Below are 22032 nucleotides of genomic sequence, written 5' to 3'. Positions count from 1 at the left end.
TTTTTTCAGTTTCATCAATGAAGTTCTGGTTGTCCAAGCATCAAAAAACATAATGAGAGATGATGAAGTTTTCAACTGTTACGGTGAGGAAATTATTGTATAGTGTTAAGGAATTAATGAATTTTTAGAGGATGTTAATAATATGTATTTTTTACCATACACTAGAATTTAAGCTTGCAGTTATGCTTTCATGGCCATGTTACATTGTTGATTTGTTATATTTATTCCTTACTGGCAAGAATAACCATAGTAAATGATCTTCTAAAAACAACATTATGTAACAACCAGGACTAGAAACAAGGTCTAATAAGGGTCTGTATGGGGTTAAGTGCCATTGAGTCCAAAGGATGAATATCAAGGTCCTAGATCTACTGTCCTATCCTTTTCTAGTCCTTCTAGATGGCTCGCCTAATAATCTGAAGATTACTGGTTCAATCCTGAGAAGTCAGTTTCTTTTTGATTGTTTGAAACTGGACCTAGTTTTCTTTTTAAATTGGGGTTTTCATAAATTGTTACAGACCTAAATTCAGTTATCTTAAAATATTCTTGCCTCGGTTTGTTCAGGTCGGAGGAGGGGGGGGGGAGTAAGAGAAAACAAAGGTTAGGTTGGATACAATGTATAATATGCAGTTTGAGATTATAAACCCTACAAAATAATTAAATAAAATACCCTTGGAACAATTTATAAAGTTATATCCGACTACCACAGAGAAAACTTAATTAAAATTTATAATATACAAAAGTTCTCCGGCGGTACTGTAGACACCTATTTACACAATTTACTCCACAAAATCCAATAGTCTGTGGCACTATGCAGGGACGCTGAAGTGAGGTTGCACAGCAATAAATAAAAGTATAAAGTCTGTCTACCTTGGTTTGGTGATCTAGGAAGTCCTTGGGTTAACTCGTTACCAGTTTGGGTTATAATTATTGAATCCAACTTGTATTAGTGTATTCCAATTTAGTTATATTCCGGCTTCATTTACATGAATAGAGCGAGACATGAGATCCTTTGTAGGCTATACCGGTACATAAGAAGCCTGAAATAACCCATGATATAAATAACAATTGTCTTATTATTGATTATTTCATTGTAGATAAGCATTTTAATCAAATATTTTTTTGATAAGTAAACAATGCAACTCAAAAGCTTTTTGTGCAAAATATTTAAGACATTTCATTATTTTATTTTAATGAGACATTATTTACTTTTAAACATAAATCAAGAATTCATTATACTTTTTTTTAACACTCAAAAATTATGAATGACATTACAAAATAGCTCTTTTTTTTTGAAAGGGAGTATATACAGCTTTACAACAAAAAGTATTACAGCCTAATTAAAAATACAAGTTTACAAGGTTAATCAATTTTCAAGGATAAATATACAACAATTAAATAATACCGGTAATACAACATTAAATTGAACCATACAATGTACATACCTGATCAATGCGCCTGGTAAAATAAACAAGTTAATTTTTACTGTACAAAACAATTAAACACATGATAAAACAATTAAACACTAGAAGTAATTGATACATTTCTGTCTTTGACAAAAGAAGAGCAAATTATTCATTGCAAAATCAACTTTCAGGATATATACCTTTGTTTCAAAACAATCAATTAAATATAATTTCTCGAGTTACAAAAACAATTTATGCAAATTTTGTAACTTCAAACTTGTAACTTCACCAACAGGTTTTAGTTTGTCCAAATCTAACAGGTCTGCACAGTTCAATTTGGCAGTTTGAAATCAAATTTACAAATTATTTAAATCACTTGAAACTACAAATTTCTTGAAAACACCTTAAATCTAATAAAATAATACATGGAATAAACTTACCCTAAGGCTTCAGCAATATTTTTTTATGTTATTCAGTAAGTTAAGATAATCCTGTATGAAAATGACTGTAACACAACTCAGATTTTGTCAATTATAATATTAATAGACAAATTTAACTGCACTGTACTCCGAACCAAAATATGTGAACTAATACTGACTAAATAACAAATCTTCAATAATTATATTGGACATAAATCCCCACAACGGGCAATTAAACTATGATCCAACATTAAATATCCTGCTACTCAGAATTCAGAGTTAGAACTAGACACAGAATGGAAGAGTACAGAAGGGGTTTGGGGGGAGGGGAAAGGGGAGAGGTATTGTAGCTGATCGGACATGAAAGAGATAAGGAATGCACCTGAAATCCAAGGTCTCTTTGTCTATCTTTCCTGTTTCCAACATATTTTCCTAAATTCAAGCTACCTTAAATTTCTCTACAAATAATACGTAGCTAAATAAATATATTTTTGTATTTTTCTTGTTTATATATTTTTTTTGTATTTTCTTCCAATAAAATAAAATGTCACAATCCCACCCTTCCTTAAAAGACGAAGGCGCCTCTCTATGGTGATCTTCATGTCTAGGGTTCGTCAGGTGGTCTATCGGTGCTAACGTAGGGTCTCAAGTCTTCGATGTGCCATCTTCCAACATTCTGCCCATTTGTGTCGGCTAGTTCATAAATCAGAGGTGATATTTTCCGGTTGATTACATAAGGTCCGCAATATCGAGGAGCAAATTTTTCAATGATCTCCTTTTCTTTGTTTGACTGGGTAAATTTTCTTTTCCAAACGACGTCTCCTTCCTGAAACTCCATGTGTCGTCTCCTCAGGTTGTATTGGCGGGCACTCCTCACATAAGCCATGGCTAATCTCTGTTTAACTTTTTCATGGACGTTCTTTAGTTCTCTAAGACGGCTCTGATCTTGAAGTGTCTCTGGGTTTGCAGATTCTAAATTTTCTTCTAGTGGCTGCGTTATTTCTCGTCCAAAAACTAGACTGGCTGGAGTGTATCCTGTGACTTCACTTTTAGCAGTGCGAAGGGCAAATGCAAGTTTTGGAAGACAATCATCCCATTTCTTGTGAAAATCTCCAACATAAGAACGGATCATTGTGATTAATGTCCTGTTGTACCTTTCAGTTGGGTTCGCTTGAGCGTGTCTCCTAGCATTAAAGAACATTTTAACCTGGTAAGAAGCACAAAGGTTTCTTGTTGATGCTCCTATAAACTCAGGTCCGTTGTCTGAAATAAGAGCACGGGGTATTCCAAATATTAGAAAAACTCCTTCTTCCAGATGCTGGGCGATTAATTTTGATGATAGAGATCTTAATGGAAAGAGTAGTGTAAACTTAGAAAACAGATCGGTCACAACTAAAATGTACTTGAATCCTCTTGACGTACGTGGAAGTGGTCCGATGACATCTGCAGATATGATTTCAAATGGTGATGAGGGGAGACGGGGGTTCCCCATAAGTCCTACAGGTTTCTTCTGTTCAGGTTTTGAGACTTGACATGTAAGGCAGTTCCTCACATACGATGCCACGTCAGCTTTCATCTTAGGCCAATAATACAATTGTGATGCACGATTATATGTTTTATAGAACCCAAGGTGGCCTGCACATTGGTCATCATGACATTCTCGATACACTTCATGTCGAGAATCCTTTGGAACAACAAGTTTCCACTCAAAGCGGCGATCAATTTCCGGTTGTCTTGGCCTAATGTATTTGTAGAGGTTATTTCCTTTAACCTGCCATGAAGGGTACTTTTCGGGATAATTTAAAACACTATCAAACATTTTCTGGAACCAACGATCTTTAGTATCTTGCTTTACTTCAATCAAAGCTAAGTCAATTTCTTCTTCTTGAGCTTCCTTTGTTGCAGTTCTTGAGAGTAGGTCAGCTACTGCGTTATCTTTGCCTTTCCGGTGTTTTAATTCAAAATCAAAAGCTTGCAGACGAACTGCCCACCGGGCTAAACGTCCTCTGGGATCCTTAAGGTTTGCTAACCAGATAAGACTATGATGGTCGGTATATACAGTAAACTTGGCTCCTTCCAAATATGATCTATAATGTTCAATTCCCCATATAACTGCCAAACACTCTTTTTCAGTTGTGCTGTAGTGTTTTTCAGCTCGGTTTAGAGTTCGGCTTGCATAAGAGACTACGTGTTCTCCATCCTCATAGTGTTGTGTAAGAACACATCCAATTCCTACGTCTGACGCATCACAATGTAGCTCGAATGGTAAATCAAATTTAGGGCAAGACAAAATTGGAGCATCTATAAGAAGTTGTTTGATTATGCGAAAGGATTGTTCAGCTTCGTCATTCCATTTGAACACAACATTCTTGTGCAATAATTTGGTCAATGGTGCAATTTTTGTTGCATAATCTGGTATGAATCTTCGGTACCAGGATGTGGCTCCAATAAAACTTCTAACTTCCTTCTTTGTAGTCGGTGAAGAGATGTCGGCTAAGGCAGAAACTTTATCTGGGTCAACATGAAGTCCTCTGTAGTCAACTTTGTATCCTAAATATTTCAACTCCGATCTACACAATTGAGTCTTTTCTTTGTTTATGGTTAGACCTGCAGCTATTAAACGTTCAAAAACTTCACAAAGAACATTGATATGTTCAGAAAAGGTTGAGGTGACAATGATTATGTCATCGAGAAAAACAAAAACTGAGGGCTCTAATTTCGGTCCTAATATTTGGTCGATTAATCGCTGCCAAGTAGCAGGAGCATTGGTAAGACCAAAGGGCATTCGTTTAAATTGATAAAGACCCCTGTTGGGTATGGTGAATGCAGTCTTCTCCCGGGAATCTTCTGCGATTTTGATCTGCCAATAAGCAGATTTTATGTCAATGCTGCTTAAATATCTTGCATCTCTCAGTTGGTTCAGTATCTGGTTGACATAAGGAATAGGATATGCATCTTTCCTTGTGAGAGAGTTCAGGCGACGATAATCAACACAAAAGCGGTAAGTGTTGTCAGGTTTTCTTACCAAGACCACCGGTGATGACCATGCACTAGTACTAGGCTCTATGATGTCATGTTTTAGCATTTCGTCCAATTCTTGGTCAATATGCCGTTGAACATTTGGCGAAACTGGATAATATCGCTGCTTCACTGGTGCAGCGTCACTGGTATCAATACGATGCTCCACGAGTGATGTACAGCCATACTTAGTTGTCATTTGAGGGTAATACTTGTTGGTGAGCTCCAATAGTTGACCATTTTGTCCTTCTGTTAAGTGTTCTCTTGAACATATTGCTCGGTGATAACTTTGTAGACTATTTGTTTCACAGCTAGCCACAGCACAATCCCTAAATTCCCTTATATGAACGCTGTCGGAAAAGTACCATCTACCCCTAGATAGATCGAGCATAATACCAAAAAGTTTTGAAAATCTGCACCAAGAATTAATGATACAGTAGTGTGGGGAAGATATAAAACTTCCATGATAGCGGTCCTTCCATCTACTTCTATCGGAACATCCATTGCTCCTCCAATAGTGCATGTTGATCCATCAGCAGTAGTAGCACGAGTAACACTAGAAGATCTGACCCTATGTCCCAATATTTCTAACATTCTTCGAGTTTTATCTCCTATCAAAGTCCTATTAGCTCCTGAATCCAATAAACCCATTATATTTGAACCACCAATATTCACATGAAGATATGGCCTGACATCTCCTTCTTTGAAGGTTAATAAGGAGGTAATATTTACAGAACCATTGCCTAACATTCTATCCGGACTTAATCGATCTTGGTTTTGACTTTTGCGGAACGGTTGCCGGACACATGACGTTCCGCATGAGAGTTTTCCGACTCAGACGGGGTTGTTTTTGGTTGGCAGGAAGGGCATTTTGATTTTATAGTGTTTTCTTTGCCACAACCATAGCAAAATATTGTCTTTGGCTTAAAGCAATCAGCAAAAACGTGTCCTGGTTTTCGACAATTCCAGCAGGTGTATGAAGATTTTGACCGACTTGATTGATGCTTGGTTTTGTTCGGAGAGACGTTGGATGACTCCACAGTTGATATTTTCATATTATCTTTCCTCACTCTAGGCTTATATGCAAGGTCAGGTTCGAGAAGACTTCGTTGTGGTTTCATGTCATAGCGTTGAGCTCTAAGTCGACCTTTCTCAAGACTACGTAGAACAATCTCTAACTCATCAATATTTTTAACATTTTGCAAACAAAGTGCAGACTGATATTCTGGAAGTACGTTTTCTTCAATAATATCCAACATGTCTCCCTCAGATTTTGGCCTAGTCAAGCGACCAAACAAGCTACGCATCTTGGCAATGTAGACTGTCACAGTTTCTTCGGATCCTTGTTTCCTATTTTCAATTTCTCGCATTAGTCTTCTGTCATAGTCAGGATCTTGAAATGCATATAATAATTTTGTTTCAAGCCCTTGCCAGTCCTCAATTCTTCCTCTACAAGACCTATAGACTGCTAAGGCAGAACCAGTAAAAAGTTCACCGGCAGCATTGAATAGTTCTCTGAAAGTCATATGATTTGCAACACGTTTATCCTCAACATCAGCCAGGAATGCACCAACACTATTGTTGTCATCTCCTGAAAATTTTAAGTTCCACAACCTAACAGGAGTTCTCTTGAGCATGATTTTTCTTGAATTAAAAGCATGATCTTCATCTGAAATTTCAGTAGACGATGATGACGAAGATGATTCTTTGTAGTGGCGAGACTTCTTCTTCTTCTTCTTCTTCTTACTCTTCTTAGTTTTGTTCTTCAGCGGCTTGAAGTCAGCTTCTTCTTCACTGGAGAATTCAGTATCTGATGTAGATGGTCGGCTAGTCTTCTTTCCTCCACTCTTTGCTTTCATTTGAAAATTCTCATTTATCTTCTTATTTACTTCCAAAACTCTTGATTTTAATTTATGTGATGCACTCGCTCCATTTTCTTCATCCGATGAAGCATTAGTTTGAAAACCAACTAATGTGTTGCGCCCATCAACCTTATTTGAGCTCATAGATTCCATATCTCCACTCTCATTGGCAGAATCTGTCTTTTCAGAATCACTTTTAATATCCTGTAGTGATTGGCCAATAACTTTTTCAAATCTCCTTATGATATCTTTTATATCGCGGCTCAGTTTCTGACCCTCAGCCTTATAACAGTTACCTATTCTTTCAATTCTCTGATACGTGTGAAAAATCGCAGCCTCTAATCTTCGCTTCAACTTAGGTACATCAGTACCCTCCAATGGTAAAATGAGAAGATTCAACATTTCAGTAAGTTTGCCTATTTTTTCTCGGCAGGCTTCAACTTCATGCTCATCATCAGTTGCTACAGGGATAGCAGAAATTCCAGACTTTTCCTTCTTCAAAAATCTCCTTAACTTCTTCCTTAAATCCTCCATCCTAATTCCAGAATGATCCTTAAAGCTCCTAACATCCAGTTCATGTTCAAGTTCACCCCTATCCAAGTGGTTGATATGAGAAGACTTGTAGATCATTTTGAAAATTTCAAATAAATGGCAATATTCAAGTAAATGACCAAAAACACATATAAATGGGACAAAATATCATAAAGAAGCAATAAACACACTATTAGGGCTGAAAACAACAATATTTACTCCTATAAATAATACAAAATACTTCCCGAGTAGTTCCTGAAAATGTAGACCTCCAATAAATATAGGCTAAGTCATTACAAGATTCATAAAATAATCAACGTTCAGTTAGGTCCAATATATTTTCAATCAATGTTCAGTTAGGCCTAATATATTTGCAATCAATGTTCAGTTAGGCCTAATATATTTTCAATCAATAGTTAGGCCTAATATATTTTCAATCAATAGTTAGGCCTAATATATTTTCAATCAATAGTTAGGCCTAATATATTTTCAAGTATGAACCAGTTGTATAAACTTATCTCACTTAACTGCATGTGCCATAGACTTCCTCAATTCCATAAGACAAAACTTCAAGTGCAAAAATCTGCCCAGAATAATTTTGGTATATTCTTCAAAAATAATTCAAGTCCAAAATTAATTATGAAGTAGTAATCCAACCACAGGCCTACCACGTTGGCTGCGCCATTTTTATTGTTACAGACCTAAATTCAGTTATCTTAAAATATTCTTGCCTCGGTTTGTTCAGGTCGGAGGAGGGGGGGGGGAGTAAGAGAAAACAAAGGTTAGGTTGGATACAATGTATAATATGCAGTTTGAGATTATAAACCCTACAAAATAATTAAATAAAATACCCTTGGAACAATTTATAAAGTTATATCCGACTACCACAGAGAAAACTTAATTAAAATTTATAATATACAAAAGTTCTCCGGCGGTACTGTAGACACCTATTTACACAATTTACTCCACAAAATCCAATAGTCTGTGGCACTATGCAGGGACGCTGAAGTGAGGTTGCACAGCAATAAATAAAAGTATAAAGTCTGTCTACCTTGGTTTGGTGATCTAGGAAGTCCTTGGGTTAACTCGTTACCAGTTTGGGTTATAATTATTGAATCCAACTTGTATTAGTGTATTCCAATTTAGTTATATTCCGGCTTCATTTACATGAATAGAGCGAGACATGAGATCCTTTGTAGGCTATACCGGTACATAAGAAGCCTGAAATAACCCATGATATAAATAACAAGTGTCTTATTATTGATTATTTCATTGTAGATAAGCATTTTAATCAAATATTTTTTTGATAAGTAAACAATGCAACTCAAAAGCTTTTTGTGCAAAATATTTAAGACATTTCATTATTTTATTTTAATGAGACATTATTTACTTTTAAACATAAATCAAGAATTCATTATACTTTTTTTTAACACTCAAAAATTATGAATGACATTACAAAATAGCTCTTTTTTTTGAAAGGGAGTATATACAGCTTTACAACAAAAAGTATTACAGCCTAATTAAAAATACAAGTTTACAAGGTTAATCAATTTTCAAGGATAAATATACAACAATTAAATAATACCGGTAATACAACATTAAATTGAACCATACAATGTACATACCTGATCAATGCGCCTGGTAAAATAAACAAGTTAATTTTTACTGTACAAAACAATTAAACACATGATAAAACAATTAAACACTAGAAGTAATTGATACATTTCTGTCTTTGACAAAAGAAGAGCAAATTATTCATTGCAAAATCAACTTTCAGGATATATACCTTTGTTTCAAAACAATCAATTAAATATAATTTCTCGAGTTACAAAAACAATTTATGCAAATTTTGTAACTTCAAACTTGTAACTTCACCAACAGGTTTTAGTTTGTCCAAATCTAACAGGTCTGCACAGTTCAATTTGGCAGTTTGAAATCAAATTTACAAATTATTTAAATCACTTGAAACTACAAATTTCTTGAAAACACCTTAAATCTAATAAAATAATACATGGAATAAACTTACCCTAAGGCTTCAGCAATATTTTTTTATGTTATTCAGTAAGTTAAGATAATCCTGTATGAAAATGACTGTAACACAACTCAGATTTTGTCAATTATAATATTAATAGACAAATTTAACTGCACTGTACTCCGAACCAAAATATGTGAACTAATACTGACTAAATAACAAATCTTCAATAATTATATTGGACATAAATCCCCACAACGGGCAATTAAACTATGATCCAACATTAAATATCCTGCTACTCAGAATTCAGAGTTAGAACTAGACACAGAATGGAAGAGTACAGAAGGGGTTTGGGGGGAGGGGAAAGGGGAGAGGTATTGTAGCTGATCGGACATGAAAGAGATAAGGAATGCACCTGAAATCCAAGGTCTCTTTGTCTATCTTTCCTGTTTCCAACATATTTTCCTAAATTCAAGCTACCTTAAATTTCTCTACAAATAATACGTAGCTAAATAAATATATTTTTGTATTTTTCCTGTTTATATATTTTTTTTGTATTTTCTTCCAATAAAATAAAATGTCACAAAATGATCCTGGCTAAATAAACAGTGAGTCTTAGCATATATTCAACATAATGCCTGGTACATTTATCATCGTTATGGTTTAGTTAAAGACCAACAACTTATTTCCCAGAGATAGAACATTGACTCTGATACTTTTGGAACTGTGCAGAACAGGGGTTCAAGGTTATTATTTGGTAACGGTTCTAGGCTTGCTTAGCTTACAACTTCAACAGTAGTATTAATATTTTTATATCAGTACATTTTTCTATTACAGGTCCCCACTATTCCAGCATGAAACGAAAAGATCGCCAGAAAGCACTCTGGGACCAATACTTCTTTGACTGCTGCTGTAACAGATGCTCCAATGACGATTCAGACGCATATTTAGACCAGTTCTTGGCATTCCGGTGCACCTTCTGTGCAGGTCCAGTGGTGGAAGGGCATGCGAAATGTTCTGACTGCGGTCAACAGCAAATGTTGGTAGAACTACTCAATATGGCGCTCACCGCACATGAAGGTTTTTGTGAAGGTTGGTGATATGAATAAATTTTGTTTCTATTGTTATTATATTGGCTTTTTTAAGGAAACTGCCTAAACCTTTGTTTTTGTTACTTTCTAACTTCAACCTTTTGTTAGCATCATTAATTCCTGATGACAAAATTTCATCTAGACCCAGAATCGATCTTGCATGGAATTGAACCAGCGACCTTTAGATGTTTTTAGGCGATCTCTTTTCGTTTGGATGCATAACATCGAACCAATATTTCTGGAGGGTTTGAATTGTAAGTTAATAAATCTATGCTGGTTGCCATATAATTTCAAAGCTGTAAGCATGGAATGAAGTAAATGATACCTCCATCTCGCCCCTTTTAACCATATTCTTTTGCTAAGTCTATTTTAAAATACAAGTCTGCCTGTGCAACATGAAACCAGGTTTAACCATTTTTTTAATCGTACATTTTTTTTGTTAAATGTTTAGGTATAAGTGTTTTGGTAAAGGGCTTGTGGAAAACATTTAGATTTTGAAGGGGTGTTTCTTATTTCTAACATGGTTTCTAACTCTTCTTTGAGCAAATCCAACATATTTTTGTCCGGCCAATTGGAACAAAACTCGAGAAGGCATCCTTTAAATACAGGATGGGCTACACTCTGTTTTAACTTTTCATTTGTGACAGCACAGAGTGAGCCGTGACATGCCCACCAAGCGTCCCACCAATGTCACGCCTCAGTGTTTTTTTTATAGTGCGAGCACTGGCTTTGCGCCGGAACTCAGTCGGTTTGGGTCGGGCAGCAATCCTGCAACCCAGAGTCAATGTCCGCCTTCTGTCACATTTTCACCAGAAGGCCGGCGATTGTTGATTTGTAAAGACTTGTTTATCTTCGATGAATATCAGTGTTAATCCTTTAATGTCACTGTTAATTTTGTTCATCCGTTCTTCGTAGACTCAAGTCATGGTTTAAGTGTTTCGCAAACGTCAGATGAGTAAGTTGTTTGATATTTTTGATTGTTTTAGGTTAGAAAGTTTCTGAATTAGTTTTGGCTTTCGGCCACATGTTGAGCAGGCTTTGAGTGGGTTTTGGCTAGTGAAAAACAAGTATTAAGCACCTTCTGTGCATTGGAATTACTTTTAATTACCAATTACTTGTTTTTCAAGGCGCTAGACCCATTTCTGAGGCTGAAATTGAACAGAGTTTTGTTGGGCCTTGGCCAAGCTTTGTGTGGTCAGACCACAAGTTTTTCTGGTTAGTTTTGTAGTTTTCTTTGTCGTCAAGTTTTCAAAGCTTTCCCCGAGACTCTAGGCCAGATATTACCCAAGAAAACTCACTTTGAAACTCACTTTTGTGCGGGCTATGGTCCGTTTGTTCTGTGTCCCTGTTAACTTATTATTAGGCCTAAGGCCTAGTTTGTGCTCAATTTTGTGTGTTATTGTGGCCTACAGCTTATTTCATGTAAATTTTGTCCCTCTGTCCCCTGTAATTGTGTTTTTTGCTATTTGTAATGTAGGCCATGTCACTCAGCCTAATTATTTTTTGTTAAGTAATGGCACCTCCTGGGGGCCAAGCTCGGTCATAACTAGTTAGTTTTAGTGCTCTTACATGTCCCCTGCAAGTTTGATTAAGTTTGGTTAATAAATGACCGAGTTATTTAAGTTTTAGTTTAGCGCATTTCTGTTTGCTGAGTGACCGTAGGTAACTGACCCCCTACCTAGCCTCAGGCTAGTTGGTAGGCATGGGTTTGTCTTTTAAAAGCTGCGGGCACCTGTGCCACAGCTTTTAAAAGCAATTTGAGCAAATTTGGTTGGTAATAACCGGAGTTATTACCGGTTTTACCTGAAAATGCACCTCCAGCCAAAGAATTTTTAATATTTTGTGTAAACTGTTTTTTGAAGTATTTATTGTAGTATTTATGTAACTGTTTTGTGTTTGATTAATGTGTTTTACCCTTCTGGACCAGATAATTTATATTTTTTATTGTTAACTCCAATCTTTATAAAATTTTACTGTCAGAATGTGTTGTTAAAGTTAGTAATATTTAAAAGTCTATTTATTGTTATGTTTTTAAAGCTTTATTTATCTGAATTAATTTTGTCTAGTCATTTTCTCTTTATCACTCTTAAAAACTGTTTTATAAAGGAAAGCCTAATTTAAAAGAAGTATATTTATTAATAAAATCACTCTTAATGGTTTGGACGTTGTTCGAGTGGTGCGGAAACTGTTTTTTGGAGTTTTTTGGCTTGAAAAGCTAGGTAGGCCTAATGTTAAAATCAAGTTACATGAACTTTTATTAGTTAGGCCTGGAATGTGTTCAAAGGGTCCCGGATGGGAGGCTTGGATTTGCTGCTGTCCTCGGAGAGGGTCGCCCGGGGGGACACTCCATCTTCCACCTCCTGGGTCTGCCAATGGCCCAGTTTCTCCGGGGACCATTAAGCTACTCATCGTCACCCACCACCACCGCCTGCCACCAGCAAGGATAATAGTTGTGCCACGCAATACGCAAGTTATACTTTGAAATTACGAACATTTTAAAAAAAAACTTTATATTTGAAGGGGGCCCCGCAAAATGATTGATTCTTCGTTATATATTTTTATAGTATTGTTATTTATTTAATTGTTAATTTTTTCAAAGTTTAAAGTATATTTACAGTTACCATCTTTAATTATTTCTTGTTAGGCCTAATTTGTTACTGGTACCAGTTTGTAATTCAGAAGGGTAAATTTTTTGAAAGATTTTTAAATGAATTCTTTGGATGGCTGACATTGTTGATTATTGTTATTTGTTGAATTTTGGAATTAATATAGGCTTTGTTGACAACTGTTTGTTTTTTGATATTCACCCACGGCCTTTCATTTTTGTTAGGGATGTGGGGCGGCCACTCGCACTGTCACTATGGGGGGCATGCTTCCAATAGTTGTTCGTCTGGGGGCGGTGCGAGGGGTCGGCTCAAGAGTTTTCCTCCAGGCGCATTTGTTTTTATAGAAAAATATTTGTTTTTGTTTTCGCCAGCCGGTAGTTTAAAATAACAGTACCTCAAGTGCATCTTTCCTGGAACCGATTGAACATTATTTTGCTTTCACACCAACCCGCAAAACCCCGGTTAATCAGTTGAAGACTGAGAAGACGTGTAGCACCTAAAATGACTGGAAAATAACATTAATTTTGAATGTATAGTTAGATCTACGTATATTTACAAAACAAATAATATTAAGAGCCCATGTATAGGCCCAGTCATAAAAAAGTCATAAGACACCCCATAATGTCACTGGCAAGGATGTGACTCATTGATGGTTGGTGAAGCAAGTAGACAATAGCAAAATACTCTGTGAGATGGTCTCATCACACTAAACATCTTGGTCTACACTGTATAACATAGCACATCCTACATTTAACTTGCAGAATATATTTTATTTTTTGCAATCGTGGTTAATCTACTCGTGGATAGTCGGGAGTTTATTGTAATTTATATTTCGATTGTAATTGTATTAATTTATTTCATTACAGGTGAAAGACTATTGGAGAGTAATGAAACTGAAAAAGCCCTGAAAATTTTGGAGAAAAGCGTTACTTTGGCATCAAAATGCCTCTATATACATAACTCTGAATTAAGGACATACAAAGATTGTTTGGCTCGTGCTTATGCTGATTTGGGTAAGTAAAATATTTCTTAGTAATATAAATCAATAAATTGATACTTTGAGACAGCGATGCTCACTTTGGTTCCTTGGACTGAATATTCTTATTATAGTACATGTGAGGTGAGTGTAGAATGGAGAGTGAGATGACCTGTGTGGCTATGGAATGAGCATACAGCATTAGCCAGGACTGTTTATTCAAATGATCAAGGAAGGCTATGTCCATTTTTGAACCATAAAAAACTACTTACTCATTGAATAATTATTGTATTGTTAAGACTAATTACTTAAACCTAGTTATTGCCTCAGGAGGCAATATTCTGTTATAGGACTATAACAGGATTATTACAATAACCATTACCAATTCTATCCACTTTCACCATTTTAGTATTACCTATTTGCCATTTTCTTTTCTTAAATCTAACTTACGAGGTGTAATCGTCATATCGATTTCAAACTATTTAATAATGTACAACTCATTTCTTGTGTGGTGTAATACCTTATCAGTTTCACAGTGAATAAATACATAATTAGTTGACGTTGTCAAAGATCAAGCTTGACATTTCCAAAATCGCCGTAGTCACAAGTAGCTGGTTTTGTGATGTTATTGAGTGCCTCCTGGTTTATTTCACATTCTGCCGAGGTTCCCTTCCACCAACACACGTTCTCCTTCGGTGGGACAAAGTCAATGTTCTCAGAGAAGGACGGGTATTTGTACTTGAGTCTGCAGGGCACGCAGTACATTCCACCTTCTTTGTCTTCGATCACGCACGTTTGGTAGTCTCCCGCCACCCCTCCAGGCAGGCACGGTGGCCGGATCAGATGAGATGGCAGTTTGATCTCTTCTCTCTTCTGCTCTTTCTTCAGTTCAGTCTCAATGACCCACGGAGGGATGCCACAAGTTCCTTCGTCGTAGGCGGTGGAAGGAATCACTTTGCCCTTCTGTAGTCGAGCAGCCCCGGTCATGACACTGCGTCGGACCAGGGTGAAACCACTCTGCAGACCTCTCAGTGTAAGCTGTGTCTTGGACATTTTGAATTGTTTCAAAATTTGTTCACTGAAAATTTTGCGTGTGTAGGTGTTCAGGAAAATGTTTGTAATGAGAAGTTTCCTTGGAAACTGGGCTGTTTTTCAGAACATATTGCATAGTAACTTGTTTATACATTTTTAAACTTATGTTTTGTTGTAAGGAGGTTATGATTGTCTTACTTTCAGAAAAGTTTGTTGATTGTGCTGGAGTTGTTGACCATGCTGGCATGCAAAATACTATTAGTGTCCATTTATTGTGTTCCTATTATTTTATGGCCTTCAATTGAATCTGTGTCTTCTTGTATTCATCTATTCTTATTTTCCCAATATTGCTTCACTCGTTTGGTTATCAGTTAGACAATATTTAGGAACAGCCCTCAATATATGGGACTTAGGTTGTACAATGAATTACCCCTGTATCTAAAAAATTTAAATGCTACTCAATTCAAAGATAAAATAAAAGATAAAATAATTGATAAAGCCTACTATTCACTTGACAAATTTTTGGAGAACCCTATAGTGTAGATACAAATTTTCTGATATCTGACATGAGTTTATTTTAGTTACTTTAACCCCTTAACCGCCACGCACGAGATATGCCGGGCGATACTAGTTTTCAGAGCAACCGCCACGTACGAGTTATCTCGTGTTGACGTAATCAGCTGTTGTGTTTTATTTTTAACAGCTCACTTCCCGCCTTATCTCTGATATACGTACGTAAACAAGTTGTTGACAGTGCTGCTTGACTAGTGCTGAAATCTGGTGGATTTTAGTGGTATTATAGGTCAGTAATGGTCCTGATCAGTTCCGTTCGTAGTTTCAGTAAAACTCGTGCTTGCGGAAGCTTACGTAATGCTTACGTACATTATGCGTGTCATTATAATTGTGTTTTTTGGTGGTTATTTACTTGGTAGTGTTGAATGAGTAGTAAATATTAGTCGTAATGGCTGGTGACAAGCTTGAGGATGACGATTTATTAGAGTTGTAGACTTTATTGTAGGCCTAATTTTTATTATAGGCCTAACTCAAGAAACCCCTGAACCCCACCCCCCCCCCACAATCACAAATTTTAGTAGGGTATTGTTAAAGCTTAATGTTTTTGAAGATGTCTACAAACAATATTGATAACTATTTTCTTTAGAAAAACAACTGGAACAGTTGATTAAATCACAAGTAAAAATCGTCAAAAACAGCAAAAATAAGTGGCAATGGCGGATTTTGACTAGGCTACTTAGACGGCAGTTAAGGGGTTAACTATTAATTTTACTATAAAATACATAACTATGACGAAACACCTGTTTTTATGTATGAAATGTAACTTTTTAAAGAACGTTTTGTGTCAATAAAATATGTCTATGTCTATGTTACTGTTTTCTTCCGGGACTCCCTTAGCTCTGCCGTTGACCTCAATTAGGTTCTGGGAGTTTTCTTGTTCAACTGTTATCTTTTGTACTCTTAATATCTTCTTTGCATTATATAATAATTTATCCTGTGTATTTTTATGGTTCTAGAACTTTTCTAAAATTATGCCTTTTTTGTCCTAGGACGCTAGGCATGAGCCCAGGATTGCTTTTACATTACTTCAGGCAGGGGTTGCAGCATTATCATTTAGATAAAATCCATTGGTGATTTGGCGGGTTTAGAACTCGGGAGCTCAGCGACCGAAACCCACGTCCTACCACTAGACCAGCTCGCCTCCTCTACTTGTTTTAAATACAGCTGTTTACAGTGATAAAATTTAACCATTCATGCCGCACATCCTTAAACAGTGACTGTTTTCATTAGTTATATGAAGCTGTATCCACTGTCATTAAATTGATTTTATGACTGCAATTTTCAGGCAAATTTCACGAGGCAGTGGAAATTGTTGAAGAATGTTTGGATTCTGTTGAGAAGCAGTATGGTCCTTACAGCATTCAACTGTGTTTTGAATTAAATAAAATTAGAGGATTGATAGACTTTGCAACATCAAAGATGGCCAAAGAAGGGAATGCAGATTCAAATGAATACCAGTGAGTATGAAGGTTATATTAATATTCAATACAAAAACTTGAAAGACAATTGAATAATATAAGTAGTAATTTTAAAATGTTACCACATTGCTTTTTGAACAGATTTGTGATTTCTCAAATTATTTACTATATTGCATTACAACACATCCATTGTTTACTGAGGCTCAGGCCAAAAAGAGCTTCAGTAAAATGTTTGTTCTAAAAGCTTGACTTGATTGAAAAATCTCTGGCTTGCTTGCACGCCTGTAGATTCTTAAGTTAAAAAATTGCCAAGTAAATTTTTATGTAAAACCTATGGTCATCAGAGATTTTTAGTAACATTGCACACATAAGCTAACTCACCTTTAAAAGCTCAACTGGATTAAAAATCTCTGGCTTGCTTGCAAGCCTATAGATGATTCTTGAGTTAATTTAAAATCATATTTTATATAGAAAAATTTCCAAGTTAATTGTTATGTAAAACCTATGGTCATCGGGAATGTTACATTGCACACAAAAGTTAACTAACCTTTACTTTGACAAAATGAACTTTTAAAGTCATCCGATATAGTGCCGACATGTTCCTTAGACACAGCTGTTAATTAATAGCCCATACAGCCAAAGGCAACTAAGAGACCTGCAGTTTATTGCGGAATCCGAACCACATTTTTGCCATGGTATATACGAATTGGTCTCATTTTTCAGGATAGTACTGCAGATAGTTGTAGTACTCACTCGTGTGGACATTAATCCACACCAGGGAGTATCGCATGCCTATAAATATCCACACGTTCAGTAAAGCCCCGTTCAGACGGGGCGAGTTTACATGCTACAAGCCGGATTTTTTATATGCAGCTAGTATAATAGCTCAGTGTGAACGACGTACTCGCTCAAAAGCTGCTTGTAAAAAAGCTCTGGAAAAAGTTGACGCCGCTACTTTACACGCCAACTTGCCAGCTTTTGAGCGAGTAGGCGTGTAAAGTAGCCCAGTGTGAACACAGTTGCTTGTGCTTGTGCGCATGTTATTCGAAGATGTCGGAGGATTTAGTTCAAGCCAGCTACTGAGCGAGTGGAAAAAACATCGTGTGAACGAGTACAAGCGCACTCGCCGACTTGCCAGCGTCTTTCTACACGTCGGCGAGTTGGCAAGTGGACAAGCTCCGTGTGAAAAAATACAAGCACACTTGCCAACTCGCCGGCGAGTAGCGTGTAAACTTGCCCCGTGTAAACGAGGCTTAATGCTCATGTCGCCGGACAACAGGGAATTGTCCGATTGTTCCTTTACAACCTTTTTGAACCCTTGTCACCCCCGGGTTTATCATGGATTTTACCTAATCTTTTTACAGTTTCCCGAACTAGTAAACATGATCACAATCATAAAATACTTTACCATACAAAATACCTGTCAGCTTGCAAAAAAGTAGGTCCAAATAAAAAGTTAACTCACAAATGATTACTTTAAAATATAAATATTTTTAATTTAGCTTCAACACAAGTCACACATTCACATAGAATTTATACAAAATCCGGAAGGAACTAGTAGTAGGAGTATTCACTGTCGGTCCTGCGTCTTCTAAGCCGCTTGACTTTCTTCTGACGCGGCTGTTTGGCTGCCAGATCCACAAACGGCTTCTTATCAGTGTCGCTGAGAGACCTCCACGCTGCAGCTGCTTCCCTTATCATCTCCTTGGGACTGAACTCCCCAGGGTGCGAGTTGCGAAATGCTTGCACAAAGTTTATATAAGGCATCCTGGTGGGCTTGGGTACCAAGTTTGTTGTTGTTTTCTTCAACCCAGCTTTATCCATGATAAACACAAATTTAGATTTTTTTTTTTATTTAATCGATGAAGATTGTTGAATTTAAAAAGCTCCTGTTGCAACGAGGATAATTTACAAACTGATGAATATTTTGTTTCCTAGGAAACCACTTGCAATCTTTGTTTACTTTCCAATTTTACATTTGAAAATATTTAACCAAAGGTGGATTGGCGCATTAACAAAAGTCCCTTTTTTGTAGAGGGAATACTGTGTTTTTGATAATCGGTATAAACACTTCATCTTACCACTCTGTAAACAAGACAGCTGTCTTGTGAGCACTAAACAATTTAAATGAATTGTATTGTTTTAATGTTGTAAAGTGCTCTATACCTTTTAAAACTTTCTGATCAGAAGTAAAAGGATACAGTGACTGTGTTGCACTACCATAAGTTACAGTTAACTATTTCATGACATTTGTCTAAACCTTTTTAATGGGTGATTTTGCTGTGCATCCAAAGGCGCTGAAGAATTGTAGGTTAATTATGGGTGGTATAAGTCTAGCTGGATTTACAAAGATGAAATTCTTTCAATGAATGAATGAAGCCGTCGAATATCGTAATTAACTCAAAATATCAATGGTAGAAGTTCCAATTATAAGGATAGTACTGCGGATAGTCGCAGTACTCACTAGTGTGGACGTTAATCCACACCAGGGAGTACAGCATCCACAATTTTATATCAATTAAATATCCAAAATTCATGGCATCCTAGTAGCTAGATTACAGGACGACGCCACCGTCCCAGTCAACAAACAAACCCTTTAAAATACTACCTTTAAAAGTAAAAAGTACTCAAGTGATTTTCTTACATGATCATCCAGCTGGTCTTAGTAATATTCTTGTTATGTTTTGGTACTTTCTTACCTTGGGAAATGACAGATTTCTGAACTAAAATGTCTAAAACTTTGGTTTTTGTTCTTACAAGTCTTCAATAATCCCTTAAATTCTACATTTCTTATTTGAGCAAGTCCAACTCAAATATAGCTAAAAATTATGCCTGCCAACTGCAATCTGAGAATAAAATTTTGAACGTTTGGGTATTGGATTAACCAGTGTTGTTGTTGGTAGACCAATAATTGGACTGATCAATGTTCAAGCACAATCTAAGGTTGTCTCCCTGTTTGTGGGTTTCAATTCTATCTGTGTGTGGAACTCATGAGTTTTGGCCGTTTTGGGTGCTTTCAACAGAGATTGGCGAAATAGAAAATGATTGGCATGTCAAAAAGAGATGTGCCTACTACTAAATTGTTTTAAATAGTTAGGAATATTTGTTCCCTTACAAAGAGAATCAAATGTTAAATTTTACTTAATAATCCTCAGGGCTCCAAGGGTTAAGGTCAAATCGAAAGTTTCCGTGCCAAAACCTTAGTAACCCCTATAACACCTTAGTTTACCCTCTAGCACTTATTAAAAACCATTGAACATAATTTACATTATTTTATTGAATAAAAACTATTGAACATAATTCACATTATTTCAGTGAATGGATGAAAAAGGACAGGTGCTATTTGGTGAAGTTCCATGCGATTTGTAAGAGGAATGCCGAGTTGGAGAGAATCGCAAACGAAACCGACTCAGATTGAGTTGACTTTTTGTACACCTTATCCAATAAACTGTGATTGTTCCTATTATGATGTTTTGATTACCCCATTACTTTTCTTGATGAACTTTATAATGTGCCACCTCCACATCACAGGTTCAAGTCTGGAATCGTTTTCTACATTACTTCAAGTTCTAGAGTAGGAATTCCAACCTTTTTTGCTTCACGTCCCCATATTAAGCTCAAAATGTCATATTAACCCATTTGCATCGGATGACGTACCAGTACGTCAAGTCAGTGATGTACAGTATCACGGCTGATGTACTGGTACGTCATCCTTGAAATTTTAAAATTTGGTTTTTTCAAAAAATGAATTATTTATACTTACAATATATACATATAATATTTAAATTTGTTCATCAAAATATTATGTTCCTAGAATGATATCAGGAAACATGCTGCGTAATACAGGCAGCTATTTAACTATTTTTATGAAAAGTATGAATTTAGTGAAAATGTGTCCTTTTTTTCAGTGATACTGGGATTTTTGGTACATAAATAAAATGGTGCAAATGGGTTAAATAGCATCATTCTAATCCCTGTAATAATTATTTATACTAGTGGTCGTCCAGTGGTCGAAAACTCGACCAATAGTAATCTACACCCATTGACTATTGGATACTGAAGTAGACATCCCACCTATGGACCAGCTGTCACCATTCATTTTTTATTAAAAAAAAAAACATTTGTTGTGTGAGCCAGTCAAAGAATGTGCGTCTAAAATTCTATTTTCTACCTTTTTTTTGTTGCTGATAAAGTAGATGGGTCATAAAAGTTGCTATAACTCATAATAAGTAGTTCCAAAAGTTTTACTTGATAAAAAACATTGTGTATTCTACAGAAATTATTCATTTAGATTAGAGAAATCTGTTGGTGGCTCACATCAACTATGACGAATCTATATATTAATTTGAAACTGTTTTTCTTTGTCATAGCTAAATTGAGAGAACGGCTGGGCGTAGAAACTCGGTAGGGGTGTCTAAAGAAAGGGCTTGGTCTGTAGATGAGCCATCAAAAGAGAAACGAGGTAAATGTCCTTGGGGCTCTGCCCCAGTGGCCTTTAAATTCCCATCCCATGTTATTCTTGTGGAGGAAAAACAGATTTTTGTCACAGCTAATTTCAGAGAACAGCTGGGCGTAGAAACTTGGTTGGGGTCTCTAAAGAAAGGTCTTGGTCTGTAGATGAGCCATCAAAAGAGAAACGAGGTAAATTCCCTTGGGGCTCTGCCCCAGAGGCTTTTAACATGTTCACTGCTAAAGGAAATTATAAAATCGAATCGTATTGCTAAAAATCTTTATTGTTGTATAACATTCCTTTTTGTGTCCTTATTGAAATACAATATTATATAATACGATCGGAAGTGAAAATGACGTCAAAAAGTGACGTCATACTAATGGGTCAGTACTGACCCATCAGGAGCCAGAGTCAGAAAAAAATTGAAATGTCACTAAATACATTATATATGTCACTAAAAATATATGTTCTAAAGATATATGTAGTCATTATCATAAAATAATCAACATAAAATAGTATATCAATTGTTTGGAATTGATTATGACTTCATAATGTGACGTCATATACATGGGTCAGTTCTTGATGGGAAACATTTGTAGAAAACTCTAAAAAACAAGATCAGCTTTTGAAAAAAGATAAGATATTTATAAACAATTTTGATTATATCTATCTGTTGTG

General features: G+C 36.0%; 1 protein-coding gene across 4 annotated transcripts in view; it reads left to right on the top strand.

Moving 5' to 3' along the window:
• The window catches only part of LOC129005400 (SET and MYND domain-containing protein 4-like), a 30961-nt gene extending 10594 nt beyond the window's left edge, over positions 1 to 20367 (top strand). For all 4 annotated transcript variants that reach the window (XM_054434274.1, XM_054434278.1, XM_054434275.1 and 1 more), the window contains exons 8-12: positions 10 to 83; positions 10046 to 10300; positions 13772 to 13918; positions 16772 to 16943; positions 20220 to 20367. In XM_054434274.1, the coding sequence (XP_054290249.1) occupies positions 10 to 83; positions 10046 to 10300; positions 13772 to 13918; positions 16772 to 16943; positions 20220 to 20322 (751 nt within the window). In that variant the 3' untranslated portion in view covers positions 20323 to 20367. The remainder of the gene's footprint in view (positions 1 to 9; positions 84 to 10045; positions 10301 to 13771; positions 13919 to 16771; positions 16944 to 20219) is intronic.
• The last annotated feature ends 1665 nt before the right edge of the window (positions 20368 to 22032 follow it).

This window comes from Macrosteles quadrilineatus, unplaced genomic scaffold (assembly GCF_028750875.1).
Source record: "Macrosteles quadrilineatus isolate MER2022 unplaced genomic scaffold, UCM_ALF_1.0 Scaffold_21__1_contigs__length_2333173, whole genome shotgun sequence".
NCBI classification, from domain to species: domain Eukaryota; kingdom Metazoa; phylum Arthropoda; class Insecta; order Hemiptera; family Cicadellidae; genus Macrosteles; species Macrosteles quadrilineatus.
Note: the sequence above shows the minus strand (reverse complement) of the source record. Positions and strands in the feature narration are given on the sequence as shown.